Source organism: Aplidium turbinatum, chromosome 15 (assembly GCF_918807975.1).
Source record: "Aplidium turbinatum chromosome 15, kaAplTurb1.1, whole genome shotgun sequence".
NCBI classification, from domain to species: Eukaryota; Metazoa; Chordata; class Ascidiacea; order Aplousobranchia; family Polyclinidae; genus Aplidium; species Aplidium turbinatum.
This window is the reverse complement of record NC_137486.1, coordinates 18,342,518-18,357,319: the sequence shown is the minus strand read 5'-3', so window position 1 is coordinate 18,357,319 and position 14,802 is coordinate 18,342,518. Positions and strand designations below refer to the sequence as shown.

General features: G+C 39.4%; 1 protein-coding gene across 1 annotated transcript; it reads left to right on the top strand.

Moving 5' to 3' along the window:
• The first annotated feature begins 729 nt into the window (after window positions 1–729).
• On the top strand, window positions 730–13,246 carry LOC145784118 (ARF GTPase-activating protein GIT2-like). The gene is made up of 17 exons (XM_082595874.1): window positions 730–849; window positions 1,023–1,111; window positions 1,789–1,946; window positions 2,668–2,842; window positions 4,183–4,408; window positions 4,703–4,785; window positions 5,012–5,184; window positions 5,919–6,022; window positions 6,427–6,534; window positions 6,620–6,744; window positions 7,101–7,281; window positions 7,794–7,897; window positions 8,267–8,421; window positions 8,624–8,813; window positions 9,208–9,327; window positions 9,854–9,970; window positions 10,488–13,246. The coding sequence occupies exons 1-17, from the start codon at window positions 792–794 to the stop codon at window positions 10,596–10,598; spliced, it is 2,277 nt and encodes a 758-aa protein (XP_082452000.1). The 5' UTR covers window positions 730–791; the 3' UTR covers window positions 10,599–13,246.
• The last annotated feature ends 1,556 nt before the right edge of the window (window positions 13,247–14,802 follow it).

Below are 14,802 nucleotides of genomic sequence, written 5' to 3'. Positions count from 1 at the left end.
TGATCACGTTGCTCGGCTTCGTATGCCTATGGTTCAACAATAAAATAACCGATACAAACTAAACGTACTGAAACAATCGCTTTTTACAAATCTTTCCTTACAAACTTGTTGCTGGGTATAAATTGGGGCACCGCGTGATGTTGTCATTTCATTATTAAAAAGTTAAACATGAAGCAAACTCAAACATCTATTCGCGCATTCTTAAAACCAGTTTCCAAAAGGTGTCGAGATGATAACGCTGAAGAAGCCACGTCTAGCACAAGTCTTTGTGAGAAAGACTAACCATTGTAAATTTGCGAACATACACAATTACACATTCAATGAAATCTGTTTGAAAACTTTCGCCCACCCAGAATTCCTCTCTTCTAAGAAAAAATCGACGCCTATGCAACTATATTATACATGTATTTTGTCGATGTCTATCTTGTCTTTTCAAATTTCAGTAAGACTAAGTCAATATTGCTGGAGCTGGATGATTTTAGAATTGCAGTCTGGGTTTTTTTTCGCTGAGACTTTTCGGTCATTTGTCCGAAATGGCTTGAAAAAATTCGGTCAATTTTGTTTATTTCGGTCATTTTTGGTCATATATATTTTTTTTCAGACATTTTGACCGAATTGACTATATTTTTTTTTGGACATTTTGCTAAAAAATCGGTCAATGACCGAAAAAAAAAACCAGATTGCAGTTAATGATTTCCTGCAATGTGTATTCCACAGCATAAAATTGATCATAAGTTTATTTATAATTATGAATTTTTCTGCTTGATACAACCTGTCAGGGAAACAGGCAGATGTCAAAACTCAAATTACGTACAACTACCGAAGTATGTGCTGACTGCAGTACACCTGGTAAGTTATATACATATTATAGTTTGTGCATTACTTTTTTGAACTGTTATATCTGTGACTACTTTTTAAATTATGGATATATATATAATTATATATGTCAATGTCACACCTGAATTTCTGCTTTTACGGTACATTCCTATATGTGTAGCCTATATATGTGCAATACATTATAGACCCATCATGGACATCTGTGAATCATGGAGTGTACATATGCAATGATTGTGCAGGTGTGCACAGAAACATGGGTCGCCATATATCACAGGTGAGGCAGCAGCGGCCAATAGTTATGTGTTTTCCTATTTATTGGACCATATACATGTTAAAAAAATCTAACTCACTTCAATGTGCCTGAGATAAAGGTATATGTGCCAGCAGCACAAGCTACATGTAATTGGGTATAACAAGATTCCCGATGAAGCGTAACCTTTAATTTGGGTATGTTTTAATAATGCCATGATGCACAGAAGAACTTAACATCTGTCAAATTATTATCACTGCTTAGTGCTTACCTTTAAGAAAGTATTTTTTTTTCGTACTCAGCTTAAAGCTGCTGGTGAATTACAACAAGATTTAAAGCTTAAAATATAAATTAAACCAATCACTTGAGGAAAGGGCAGCTCTGCTCAAATGCAATCATTCAGCACCTGCAAATGAGTTTGGAAAGGTTAAATATATATATTGTTTTTTTTTACTAAATAGATGTGACTTCAAGTATCCAATTGATTTGCATGATCTTTGGTTTATTGTTGTTTATTATATGTGCAAAGGTAGTTTTTGTGCTGTTTGTATGACAGCATGCTTTGATATCCACAGCCAATTTAAAATATTTTACAAAAGAAATAGGCTATTCTTTTGAGTATGTTGCAGAATTGGTGTTGCGCATTTTGCAATAAACATATTAATAATGGGCATTAGTTTTAATATGTTGAAGTTGTTCAGGTCAAGCATTTGCATCGCAGCATGTGGCATCAAAACCAACTGAACATGGTGCATCAGCTTGCTCTGGTTAGTGCTAATTCCATATGGGAGCATTCCCTGCTTGATCCGGCACAAATGAGGGGCGGGAAGAGGAAGCCAAATGCAAGCGATCCAGTCCAGTATGTTTTACATTTCGATTTGTCACCTATTTCAAGTCGCATTGTTAATTGTGTAGATTGTTGCACTCTTATTATTCCTGACATGTTTTTATGATCGTATGTAAGGTTTTAAAAATTGTTTACTATCAATCTTCTCACTAAGACGTAAAACCCAAAATCCCGCTCATCTGTTACATGCAATCAGATATGAAAAAAACACTTTCCTGTACAGAAACTCAACGACTTTGTTCAAGAAATCCAATGTATGCTCTGCACAGGGCTTTTTGGCAGTCTTGGATGGATGTTATAGTAAAGTTCAGTGGTGTCGTGCGGAGAGTATAACTTGTGAGTGCGGTGAGGGCAGATGGCAGGACATCAAAGTTGTTCTCTGTGCAGACCGCCCTATGGTGTGGTCTTCATTGACAATGACTGACACCAGGTAGTAAATAACCGACGATTGCTTTGGTAAGCAACGATACGAGAGAAGAAAAAGAATGTATCAGATTTTTCTGTTCAACTTTCATGTTTGGTCCTGTTGTTCAAACCAAGTGTCCTTCAACTTTTTTCTTATTTTTGCAACACATGTTCTAAAGAGAAAAATTTCCTCTTCAGCCATTTTCGAATAAGAAACTGTGCGTTAATTTGATGATGATACATTGGATTTTTAATATTGCGTTAATTCGGCGTGTAAAAAATTATATTTCCGCCAAAAACCCTGGTTTTAATGAAGCGTATTGCACAGCTCGACGAAGAACGATTTCATTCGCGCGAAGTACGAGCAACTTGTCTTCCTCCATCGTCCTCGTCGTGCTGACGGCGACATCGGCAAGCAGCTTCATTCGAGTGTTCGCACTGCCAACCTTGACACCAGCTTGCGGCTGCTTTCTCTTGGCGCAAATCCAAACTTCTTTCATACGGTAAGAATGTACCTTCTGATTTATGTATGCGTTAAACTATCAACATATTATTACATTTATTTTTACATTTATTCGATCAGTCGTCATTGACTTCGAGGTGTTAGTTCGGGTGATTTACAATACTTCCCATTAGATGCCAGGTGAACGTGGTAATCCCTGAATGGAAAATATTGAGGTTCATCGTGTTGTTATCTAATTACTTCATTATAAAACACCTACATGAAATCACCATAATCACAGTAACTTTATCAGCCTGTTTCTCCTTCAGAAGGCGGAATGGCCCATTTCGGTGAGTCCTATTCGGTGAGTCCGATCCCTTAACGGGGGATTTTTTCAATTTTTTTTTTTAATTATTGAGTACCGTAGCCTAAATATCATTGCCGTTTTAGGGTCAGGGGTTTGGGGTTAGAGGTTAGGAACTCACCGAATCGAACTCACCGAATCGGACTCACCGAATATTAGCAGACCCTTCAGAAGGTGCTTATAAGGTAGGCCATTTTTCTTAAAGGTTTGTCTTTGTGGTCGTGTGTTGGGAGCTTTTGCTTTGAAACGACGACGTGACTACGACGCAATATAGGCAGTAATACAGTCTTTTTTACATTGATTCAACGTCTGCGTACGTTGAATCAATGTAAAAAAGGACTGGTTTGCTGGCTGGGATGTGGCGTCATGAACACGTCAGCAGTTGGTGTTATGACGTCATGTTTGTGTATTGTTCTTACTTCTTTCATTGAAAAGCATAAGGCTCTTCCATGAGTGTTCTGCCCGGCCTCCTTATGTGGTTTCAATATTTCACCGTCATTACTCATAATTTCGATTTCTGACAACGTTTAAATGACATTGAAATGCAACAGTTGCCAACTGTGATGAACGTGATACAAATCGAGATTGTTTGCTTATCATTAAGGTAGCGGTCGGTTGCTACTTTTTGAAGAAAGAAAGAGATACTTTTACGTAGATGCGACGTTGTCAGATGAAACAAACTTGCAAGTTTTTTACAATATTGGACCCGTTTGACTTTCTACTTTGTGCTTGGCAATAAGTCAAACAGATCGTCTCTCTGGAGTTCGCTGTTTCAACAGCGTCTGTGTTTGTTTTCAAGGTGTTAGAAGATCGATCATAGACTTCGACGCCGTCATCTGGGGATGATTCTGGTTTATTGTCTCCAATACTCAAACAGAAAATCATTTATATTTTACATTGATTCAACGTCTGCAGGCGTTGAATCAATGTAAAGCAATGACTGCTTTGCTGTCTAGAAATATGTGCGATTTGTAATGAAAGGGTGCCTACCTGGCCCTTTGGTATGTGATTACAACAAAATTCTTGTTCACCAACAGGAGAAAGGCAACACACCGTTGCATGTCGCTGCCAAGGCTGGTCAGCCACTGCAAGTCGAGCTTCTTGTCACGTACGGGGCCGACCCTGCAGCCCAGGATGCCAACCGGTTAACTCCTGAAGACCTGGCTCGTCGTGAAGGACACAACGATCTTGCAGACAGGCTGGTCGAACTTCAGTACGAGTTGTCGGATAAGCTTTCAAACTTTGTGTGGGGGTTAAAACCAGGTGAAAAGGGTTTGTGCTTTTGATCATTCGAATAATTAGTTACCTTGTAACATATGACATGGACCAAGATTTCGAATGCGAAATGATGCTAGATCAGTAAATTGTTAAGAATTCTTAGAAGCTCGTAAATTGTTGGAAGCACTTTTTTAAAGTATTTCATTATGGTATTTGTCTCGTGGATTTTTGTGCTAATTCACTATTCCTATATCCGCTGTATTGTCCAAGCAGACCATCAATTGTGGTCAAGTTTAGCACAGTCTTCACACTTTCATGACCTATTCGATTTATTTTAAGATCACAAGCAAAACAATCATTACGCGATGCCCAAGTCACGTGACAACGGGGTAGGCTTGGATGGAAGGAAGCGATTGCAGGCGGTGAGTAATAGTACGTATTGTCTAAACTTCCGCAAACAAGCGTTGACTTACCGAAAAATTACGTAGCTAAGATGTAACCTGAACTGATAGAAATAGGGTCTATTTCCAGACAGCAAATCAACCGTTTTTTACATTGATTCAACGTCTGTCAATGTGAAAAACGGTTGATTTGCTGTCTGGGCTGTTGCTATTTTGATTAGACTGACACGGAAGCGTTTTCTTCCAGCTGAGCAACCAGATTTTCGAAGAGTTAGCCATGGACGTTTACGATGAAGTTGATCGACGCGAGAACGAAAAGATTTGGCAGGAGATGAAACACTCGGGGGGCAAGTTACCCCCCACAGCCGATCACGTGGCTGTCCCTTTCCTTACCGTTAACCCTGAATATTCCACCACCAGGTAAGTAAAACGGATGATTTTCATTTTTTAACGTATTTTTAATATGTCTGTTTTGTATATCTGCTTTCAATCCACCACCACCTCCTTAGATACATATGTGTCAAAAAGCAGCAGTAAGTCTGCGTGTCTTGGACGTTGAGATCGAAAAAAACTGCTCTGTCGTAGCCTCCTGGTGTAGTCCGGGAAAATATCGACAACATACGGCAAAAACGTTTTTTCTTATTGTGTGCAATCTCGTTTAAAAATGTATGAGCGTGTTTTACTGTGAGCGAACTTGCACTTTTGTTTAAAACATAACTCACCATTCCAATTTTTCAAAATGAAGCGATGTATGTCTAGTTTTTTTATCATAAATCTGGCCTCCGGTACCAAGGGTGGCCGGATCCACCTCGACATTCCCAAATCGCCTTCCCACCCTGCCTCTTCAGTGAACTGTCCAAAGCGTCTTGTGAGCCGACCTTGCTGCTTTCCTCCTCAACTGACCTTTTCCATGTTTTCTTGGTCTTCCTTGCACCACAATGGCATGTTCACACTGCCAACTTAGTTGATGGATTCTCTTTGTTTTCAACGTCACCAGACATAGAAATGATGCAACTCAACTAGCCGAGAGCTTACTGTTCGACAGCGTTGGCACTTGCAGCGCTTTCGACCATATGGTGACTTCACTAGCATCCATAGACTATTGGAGACTTGGAAAGTCTGTATTTCTCAGACAGCGTTGTTTATTTTTGCAGGAACCAAGGCCGACAGAAGCTAGCGCGGTTCGGCCAGCAGGAGTTCGCCGTCCTCATCACCGATATACTTTACGACATTATAAGAAGGCAAACGCTTGGCAACGGTGCGGTTTGATCAGATGCATCTACTCTGTGTAGCTGTTTACTGTTTCGTTGCATGTAATCCAAGTGCTCCTAAAAATATGATACTGCCTTCTGCAGTTATTTGAACTTGGTGATGTTCTTACTGATTTTACAAGTTACTTTTCACTGATTTTCGAATCACTTTCCGCGGTACGTATGTACGCTACTACAACACAAAATAGTCTATACCTGTCCTGGCTTCTTAGAATACATGAAACAACACAGGCGGTCGCTGTGTTTTGATGATATATGTGCTGTACACTCAATTATTTTGTTTGTTTTCAATACGTTGGTTATGTTTTAATCTTTTGATCAATTTGTAGAAACCCATAAGTTTTCTGTTGTGTCACAGACGAAAGAAACTTCATTTCTTAATGTTATATAGGTTTTACCGGTTTGGTCAATGCTCAGCAAACGAAGGATGAAGAAGATCCTATTTACGACTTGCCGCCAGATGGCAGTCTTGATTATCAATCAATTGAAAATTCTGCAGGTAAGTTAAAGTCTTGTCGAGCTCCAGAAAAGTGTCATCCCCGCATCCTAAACGGTTTTCATTCCTACCTTGTATTGCATCACAGCTCCACCAGTGGCTGCAGGATCCAGCGTCCCTTTTCATGAGTTCATCGCCCTCAAGAAGAAGCTTGTTGAAAGAGACGTAGAGCTGAATAAATTGACCGAAATAAATCGAGATCTTTCCCATAAAGTTAGTCTAGATTCAATTCATTTTCTGTAAGGCGAAATGAACTACAACTAAGTTAATTTGTATACAATTTTGGTAAAAAGAGTTCATAAGGTAATTTAGTTATATCTTTTCTTATTTCAATGCAGTGTAAATTAGCTTTCAGATGGTTGACAAGGGCTAGATTTATAGCCGAAAACGTTTGCAAACATTTTTCTCATGGTGAATGACGTATTGTTGCTGGACTTTGTCTGCGTGTTAGTATAAAAATGTTCCTTCGTTCACACAGTCTAACTACTATAAGCCTGATCTTCAGTTGGAGTTTTAACGACTGTCTCTGTCCCGTCCAGCATGGAGTTACAGCAACGGCATTATTCCAGGTAACGAATCTTGCCAAACACAACCACGAATTGTTGAAGCTGAAACAGCCACCAGCACTTGGGGATCAATCCGCTGTTGGAAGCGCTTCCTCAATACCTCCCCACTCCAACTTGAGCCCCCGCAGCGGCAGCACGAACAGCCTGCTCCAGAACACATCTTCGGTTAACTCAAATAACTCGTGTAAGTCTACGTGCAAATTTTTTCTATCACACGACATTTTGCAAATTTTCTGAGTGTTGGGTGCTGTTTTTTTTTTTCGCTGAGACTTTTCGGTCATTTGTCCAAAATGACTTGAAAAAATTTGGTCATTTTTTATTTATTTCGGTCATTTTTTCTGATGAAAATATTTCCTTTTAAGTAGTTGATACAAACCAAAATTTGCACTTCCTGACTAGCTACAACATTAAGTTTCGCTGAGAAACGTTGACCGAATCGACTATATGTATATTTTTTCGGACATTTTGACCGAATTGACTATATTTTTTTCGGACATTTTGCTAAAAATTCGGTCAATGACCGATAAATGACCAAAAAAAAAACCAGGTTGGGTGGACGTTGTTTTAACATCAGAAAGCGTAAATCGGAATATGAAAACTAACAAAATGCAGTTGAAATATCATGTTCTAAATTTTAGACCAATCAAACTAGAACTGTCTCAATTCGTGTCAGTTTGACTCCGTCTCTTTAATCAGGTGATGCTCCATCTCTCGCATCCGTTGATGTCCAGCTGAGAAGAAGAACAATGCCTGGTGGTGCTGTCCCAAACATTCCCTCCCATGGGTCATTCGGGCACCAGGTAAAGATACGAAGTTGTTTTTAACCCCACGGGATAGGTGTCCATTTCTTCACCTTCACTGGCATGACACCAATTGAATGATGGGCCAGAGATTGGCTTTAGCAGCCTCTCACTGTTGTACGTTAAATATCGACAACCTAAAATGGCAAAACGATAAATTTTCAACTCCACAAGCTTAGACGACGACGAGCGAACACATTGCTCGCAGTTTTACAGTGAGTACTGAGCTTTGTACAGACGCCAGGTCGCCAGGTAGATCGCTTTTTCTCTGCAGCAAACATACCGCTGTTGTCAGTGATGATTGTATTTTTCTCTATATCAAAACTAGTGACGTGTTCATTTCAAAACTAGCGCAAACTTGCTCCTTAGGAGACGAACGCAGTACCGGAAAATTCCCCTCATCCGATCCAGAACGGAAGCTCGCACAACAGCGTGGCGAGTGAGTATGACAACAATGTCGCCTCAGGGCAGGATATTCCACAGAAGCAAAGCTGCGGATCGGTCGATGGTTCAACTGACAAAACGTGAGCATCCTCAATCCTCATAGTTCGTAAGGGTTTGGTTGGTTGTTGTGCGCTTGTGTTCAATGTTTTGGATCCTGTTTTAGATTTGAAACTTGCTGAGGTTCACACCGCGAATCTCCTTATCAAAGTCTGAATGAGGAGATTGATGCTGAATCAGCGGAGGATATTCTCTTTCATTATTTATTGTAAATATTTGATGCAGAGCGCAGAAGTGTATCCATAACATTTCCAACAACAACAATGTAGTGATGGAAAATCTCCAATCTCATCCTTCCTCTCCTCTTCCCCCAACCCTTCCTCCTGATCCCGAAGCTGGTGGGGATGCAGAACATGTCCCAGATAGTACCAAGCAGCTTCCAACAGCAGATGAAGTGATTCGGAAAACGGAAACGGTAAGTTTAAGGATGAATTGCTCTCGAAGACCTAAATTGGGTCACGAAGAACCCAGCCAGCAATTCTGTTCTTTTGAGACGGTTTTATATTCAAAACTCTTCATACGTTGAATCAATGTGAAATAAACTGCTGGATTGCTGTCTGGGAAGTGGTGTAAAGACATCGCGTTTAGTAGAAAATGACTGAAAATGTCATAGACCAGAGATTGTGTGATTAATTTATCGAGCTAGCAAAGCCTTCTATTCCACGTTGGTTCAACGGTTGCAGACGATGAACTTAACGTAAATGTGGGATAGAAAATATAAAAGTTATTGCTCTAGAAACAATCTTTACTATCTTTCATCAAACATAACAAGTTTCGAGTTCTGTAATTTCTTCTTCTTTTTTTTTCAGGTTACAAAAAACATCCAGAATCTCCTTCAAGCTGCTCAAAAAAGTAAAATCGACAGCTATTTAAAGTGCTCGGAGAATATCTTCATCGCTGTGCGGGAAATAGTTGCTCTTTTTCCGGCAGTAAGTTGCTTTTCTTTCCGAAGCTGTTATTTCATGTCGGATTTTAGATTTACATTTGTAGAAGTGACCAATATCGATCTGGTAACTGATCTAAGAACAACTGCATTGCTAAAATCCAATTAATCTTCAGTTGACACTTATAGAAATTGATTTCTTTGCTTGTTGAACCTTGAACTCTTAAAGTGCAAGGTGGGTTTGTTACCTCACAATGCAGCAGGCTTGTTGCAATCCAAGCTCAATAAACTGTCACACTATGGATAGATGTGGAGTTTTTTTGCTTTGAATTGCGAAGAGTGACGCTTTGATTTTCTGCACTGTCTTTAACCGGCGAGCTAGTGACCTGAGGAAACAAATCGATTGAAATCCCGTCGTTCCTCAATCAACAACTGTTTAAGAAAGGCTTGCCTTAAATTCTTGTTTAAGCCTTTCTTTAAGCCTCCTTGTCTTAATGAGCAACACCTAGTCTTGAACCAGAATCAAGATTGTTTTGAAAGCAAAGATAATTTGTTTCTTTCATATCCCGCAGTGCACAAAGGACGAAGAAATGTCAGCAATCATATCCAGGCTAGGTGCCGGCGCCAAACGGCTCCGTGACCGATGCCAGGAAGTTACTGAACTTGGATTGGCTGTCAATTCAAAACAGGTTTGTCTTTTTGTTTATTGCACAAACGCATTTCAAACCTTCTACACTGGTTCCATGAAGCCACTTTAAGACCCTCGTGTAAACTGAATAATGATTAAACTAGCTTAGATGCGTTGTTATGGTATCATAAATAAAATCTCCATACGGTCTGCGACAATTTTGTTTCGTGCCGACATGTTGCATTAATTTACCGCCTGACTTTATAGAAGTTTTTAAGGTGATTTCACGCAGTCACCAAATCTCTCTTTTTTTGCATTAATTCAATGTCAGCAGGCGAAGAATCAATGCAAAGATGGAGTGTTTTGCTGGTAGGCAGTCGTTTGCTACCAAGCAAATCGATTGTGTTTCGTTTGCTATCCAGATGAAAATGGGCCTCTCTGTTATTTCACGTTATAAATTTCCTGTGTACCGGGTCCAGACCTACCACTCCTGGAGCCAAAGACACTTACTACTTGTTCTTTAAGCATCTTATTTAGTGTCGTTTTGCAAAAAGTAATTCTCAGTACGTCGTTTTCAGGTGACGGAAGAAATAATCAAAAATGCCTATGACATTGCCAAAGCTGAGAAAGAGCTGGTTACCTTGACGACAAGGATCCAATCAGAAAACAGAGCGTCGTCTGCAACTTGAACAAGTTGCATGTTTAAAGTTTTATTTCAATCTCTCAACCCTCAAACAGAACTTAAACGGTTTCACGGCGGACCTTTTGCATCACGAATGCCACTCATGAAATGAACAGATCAAACTTTTCATCATTTGCTTTTATTTATTCCTCATCACACAATTCGTCTGTGTCGACAGCACCTCTATGTCTTGTTTTCATAAAACGTATTCTAACTTGCATTCTGCGTCTACAGTCTGACACTGCCCTGCCAAAAAAATCCGTCATTTTTACATTAATTCAGCGTTTGCAGACTTTGAATTAATGTAAAAATGGCGGATTTTGATATCTGGGCACCAACGAATCACTTATAACGTTGTTTGTGGCCTTTACGTTATGGAAAGAGAGGGGAGATTGAATGGGAAGCGAAGCATGTGACATGAAATTATGAAGCTGATTCTTTGCCAAGCCAGAGAAACAGAACACCTTCAAACTTTGTTTAGCAATGCAAGCAACAGATATCATTGGCATCACGCAATACCAGCTTGGAGAGAAGACTTAAACTGGCTCTGAAAACTTTAACAAATCGAAAGATACTGTTTTAAACATAGATCGCGACTGTTTTGCTCAAGCTGAAAATTCTCGACATTTTTATGAATCGATTGAACAAAACTGGCTGTTCACGCAGGGATCTACTCATATCTGCGCTATGGTCGCTTTCAATTGCTTTGCTTTTATGGAAAGGCATCTAGAACTTTACTGCATCAAGTTTCAGTATAATTTAAAATGTACTTAATTCGGTTTCTACTTGGTGTCGGCAGGTGGATTCCGTTTCATTTTTAATCTTTCACTTTCGAATCGTTTTCGATTCAAACTGGAGTTTTCTTTTTACTTGCAATGTTTACGTCTGAGATCTTTGCAATGTTTACGTCTGACGGAACCAATGTTTGTTTTATATAGCGCTGTATCCAGCGCAGGTATAAGTTGCTTCTCAGCGCTTTACAAAGCAGACAGTGTGTAATGCTCAAATTATCGTGATTTTATTTCTTTTGTACGAAACTTTTACTCGAATATGTATTCCGTTACCATTTTGTCATCGCAAGCGTGAATTCACCAACAGCGGGTTTGCTCGCATGACGTAGCAGCGTGACGTCATGGTCTCGCGATGTCGACGTCACAAAGCACTTGTTTTTGTTCGCGAAATTCCCTACCACATTTTATCCAGTTTTTCTAATTGAATGGTTTTCGTTGTGATATCATATTGTTACATCTATCGGTTGATGCCAGATTGATTGAAATTAATCAGAGAAGCTTTATAATATTCCCTTCGCATTCTTTTTTAATCTTTGTTGGGTTAAAATTCAGGGACAAGTTTACCCCAACAGTTTACCCTCGCCAAACGTTTGACTTATACCCGGGGTCACCAAACTATGGCCCTCAGAGAAAATAGTTTGGTGACCCCTGATACGAAGTTAATTCAACATTTTATTACTAAAATTTTTAAATTGTTGGTTTTTTAAAATATCGTCATCTTATCTTCATGGCATGCTGCTCTTTGCGTTGTCACGTGACAGCGTGACGTTGTTGACGTTACGCAAATGACGTTTTTATTTGCTTGGGTTCTCTGTCAGTATTCAGTGACATGATGCTTTTTCTTTTATCACAAACTCGTGAACATTACGTCATGTTATGAAAAGTTTTACACTTTCTTAATCAATGTCGCTTCTTGTGCACTGTCACCTACCTTAGGCAGCAAAATTCGTCGTTTTTACATTGATTCAACATCTGCAGAGATTGAATCAATGTAAAAATGATAGATTTTGCTGTCTGGTACATCACACATTTCAAGATCCACGATCTCTGCTCAGTTGACATCCCCAGTCAGCAAATTAGACTGCAGACGTTGAATTGGCGTAGAAAAGGACTGATTTTCTGACTGGACTAGTGAAAATTATCAAAGTTTACAAGAACAACAAATCAATACAAAGCTTTATGTAATGTTGGCTAGAAGATGAGCGTTGCTTACATCTGCCAACGTTGAGTCAATGTAAAAATGACCACGCTTACCAACTGAGTAAGCATTGCCCATCAACGTTGTTGTGTCTACCACCATCACCTCACAAGCGACATATCGTCTGTTCGTTCGAAGCTGCCAATCACAACTTGCTATGTCCAACAAAGTTGCTATTTTTACATAGTTTCAACATCTAATAATTTTTTAACATTCACGAAGCAGAGTGACAAAAAGCTTTAACTTGAACACTAGTAACCACGTAATGGCATTTCTTTGAATCACTGCAGTCTTTGGTAACGAGGTCGGCCTTAGTTTATGAGCCCAACTGTTTTGAGTGAAAAAGTTTCGCCCTCACTTTGTTTTCGACTATTCCTCAGACAGCAAAACCTTCGTTTTTGCATTCGTCTGCAGACGTTGAATCAATGTAACATAGTCGCTTTAGAATCGGCAGAAAATGGCATTTTTACATCGTTTCAACGTCGCTAGACAATGTAACTTTGTAAAAACGGCTCTTGCTAGCTGGGACGAGGAACCACCCCATACAGTATGAAACGTCAGCGATCTTCAAACTGCTTATCTTTGTTGTTCGAACGAATGTTGCCATTCATTTTCTTATTTGTTTATTATATTTTTTGCAGTAAATTTCGAAATACACATCTTGATTACCAATTGCCTTCTCGGTCTTACACAGCGTTCAAGTGGCTATCCAAAAACCAATCCAATCCTATTTCACGTCCGAACGCGGTCGACTTATATAACTCAGTTTGGTGGTTCTTTCACCTATGACGTAACGTGATATTCAAACATTCTTTCATGTAGAAGGGCAACCCACCACTGCGCTTCCCCAGAGAGCAACGCGGTGGCTGAAACTGATCATATGATATTTAATACGTATCCATAAGAACAATGAGTTCGAAGTGTCAACAATATTTTTAAAACTGATTGATGTATGCAATGCATTGCATATTTTTCAGTGACATAACTGGAAAGAAAATTTTATGGGGAGAAAACAATTGTTTGGGGGGAAAATATTTTAATGTTTGAAAGAGTTTGTTGAAAAATATAGCTGTATGCAGCCAAACATTTGTGAAACGTCATTCAACATGTCAATGCAATGTCTTAAAACGTTGTCATAGTATTAAAATATATTTTTGGGAGGGAGCGCGATTGCCCCTCAACCCCTCTCCCGTGGCTACGTCCTGGTATTTTCTGCCAGGAAATTTAAATCATCGCCAACAAAATTTGAAAATTCTTTTCCGCGTGTGAGATTGTCTCTGCTTTCTTGGCTCTATGAGAGATTGCAGAATCTCCATGACTATTGGAGTCACGTTCCAGTCGTACTTGACTGAGCAGGGAAAATAGTTGCATTTCCAGCACTTTCGAGCAATCTGGGAAGCCTCAGATGCGAGGGTTTCACAATCATAAACTGACTTTTGTAGCTGAATACACGAGTCATGGTTCACTGCCTTTTCACAGCTTGCAGCTTCAGAAAATCCACATAAGTCACATTTATTCCCAACTACGATCATAACAGGTTTCTTGAAAAAGGCTGCCAGGTTCTTGTCAGCCATAACTGGATGTGTTGCAGCTACAGCAGCGGCATGCATGAATGTGGCTGTGCGCAACCCCTGGAGCCCCTTTTTATTTATCGCTGAACTACCTCCTTTGCTTTTACCAAATTTATTGAGGGATGCCAAAGATGTTTCTGCATTGTTTGTCAATCCCAGCGTATTCCTTTCTGAAAAAGTTTTTTTCAAGGAATCTGTACTTGCCATAACTTCAGAAGGTTTCGACTTTGTCCAGGAAAAAGTACATTTTTGACTTGGAGATGCAGTATCACAATGTTGATTGTTGAATGACTGCAAAAAACGAATTATTTAACGCACAAAAAAATCTTTATAGCCTATGCGAGGGGTTCCCAAACTTTCTGTTTATCGGTACCCTTTGGTCAATTTATAGATTCGCTCGTGTACCCCCAAAATTTTTTCATATTTTTGGCTTTAGAAAGTTTAGATATTGCAACAAATTAACAGTAGAGCTGCATTAGAAGACTGCATACATGATATTTTGTACCAATCAAAGCACACGAAGTTATTCATAACAATGTAATCCAAGGTTAAACAAACACTACAATCAATCAAACAAACAACATATCGGCTGAATAAGCCCAGCGATCCTAGCTAATGTGTTGGATGAGCCGGCTTTTTAGCAACAAGCTC